This window comes from Zingiber officinale, chromosome 1B, assembly GCF_018446385.1.
Source record: "Zingiber officinale cultivar Zhangliang chromosome 1B, Zo_v1.1, whole genome shotgun sequence".
Taxonomy (NCBI): domain Eukaryota; kingdom Viridiplantae; phylum Streptophyta; class Magnoliopsida; order Zingiberales; family Zingiberaceae; genus Zingiber; species Zingiber officinale.
Genome location: NC_055986.1, coordinates 97,064,841 through 97,066,519, shown reverse-complemented (window position 1 = coordinate 97,066,519; position 1,679 = coordinate 97,064,841). Strand labels below are relative to the sequence as shown.

Sequence of the window (1,679 nt, the reverse complement as noted above, 5' to 3'; positions counted from 1 at the left end):
GTATAGGGGAAGTGATGAGTTCAGAGGGAATTTTGGGCAATGATGGGGAGATGAGGGTGCCAAAAGAGTTCATGAGGTTTCAAGAGTTAAGTTCAAGGATTGGGGAGTTCAGGATGAATGGGAATAAGTATGAATTGGAATCAGGAAGAATAAGCATTCGTGAATCATTCTTGATAAATTAAGGAACAAGAATTCCAAGAGAACAAATATTTGTTCCAAATTCATTCCTAGACATAAGAATACTTGAACCAAACATGCAATAATAAAGCCAATTTAAGCACTTACTAATATATGCATTAGGTGACACTCCCTTACTCTCGTTCGTCCTCTTCATGACCTCCATCCTCTTGTGCACCTCCAATGCAGCATATCGATCTCCTTCTGCCAAGTATCCACTAATTATGGTCCTAAAAGTTATGAAGTTCGGGTGGATACCCTTGGAAACCATCAGATCCAGTAACTCCTGTGCCTTGGACGTCTCTGAATTTCGACAGAACTTGGATATCCTACAATTGCAGGTAACAACATTAGGCTCCAATCCCGCACTCGAGATTTGCTCAAGAATTTCATCAAATCGATCATCTTCTCCATTTTTTAAGTAGCCGCTCAAAAGAGTATTGAAAGAGATGATATCCGGGGTAATTCCTTTCTCAGCCATTCCATCAATCACATTGCGTGCAGTTTCAAGATCATTTTTTTGGCGCAATGTCTGAAGGAGGACATTATATGAGCCTATTCCAGGAACGACGCCCAGCTGCTTTGGTGCATGGTTAAAGGTCTTGATGACGAGGTCAAACCGACGATTGCGGTAGTAACCGAAAAGGAGGGCAGATAGGGATTTGTCGGAGCCGGACCGACCAAGGAGATGAGGGATACGATTGAAGGTGGCTTTGGCGTGATCGAGCATGCCCGCAGAAGAGTAGAGAGAGATGAGGCGGATGATAAAACCCTCGCTTTGGGGACACTTGACGTCGGATAGGAGCGGGGACAGAAGGCGGTCGACGAGGTCAGGGCGGTTGGCGCGGGCGAGCTTGTCGACAGTGAGGAAGAAGATGCGGCGGTGACCGCGAGCGTAGAAGTGGGGAAGGTGCGCAGCGGATTGGAAGAGATCGGCGATGCGGTCGGGGTCGGATTCGGAGAGGATGGCGCATTGGACGGCACAGATGGTGTCCAGACCGGTGGAGGCGGGTGCGTTGGCATGAGCAGAGAAGGCGCGGAAGGCCGATCGGAGGATGGAAGAGAGGTCGGCGGGACGACGGCGGACAAGAAGAGAGGAGCAGGCAGCGCCTGCCATGGGAGAAATGGAGGCGATGGATCCAAGTGTGAAGTTAGGGGTCGGGATTTAGAGGGCGAACTCATAGGGATCGACGTTCGATCGCTTGTTGCTGATTTATATAGGGATCGCAAAAGGTGGTACTAGTAACTTAAGGTATGAAATCAACTTTATGATAACCTAACTTCACAAATGGAGGCTTTGGCATCTCCCTAGAAATTGGTGATTTTGAGTGTTGACATGGAATAAGATTTTTATTTAGATATTTTTTTTTTTTAGAAAATCAACTACAAAAGGGTAGCTAATATCTATTTCCTCATGAACATCCTATTTGGAAACAACTTAAGTGAAGGAATTGAATTGAATTTTGATCGGAATTGAATTCTGGCCGAAATTGAATTCAATT

General features: G+C 46.0%; 1 protein-coding gene across 1 annotated transcript; it reads right to left on the bottom strand.

The window, feature by feature from the left end:
• Window positions 1–178: 178 nt before the first annotated feature.
• On the bottom strand, window positions 179–1,294 carry LOC122040228 (pentatricopeptide repeat-containing protein At3g13150-like). The gene has a single exon (XM_042599568.1). The coding sequence runs from the start codon at window positions 1,292–1,294 to the stop codon at window positions 179–181; it is 1,116 nt and encodes a 371-aa protein (XP_042455502.1).
• Between the last annotated feature and the right edge of the window lie 385 nt (window positions 1,295–1,679).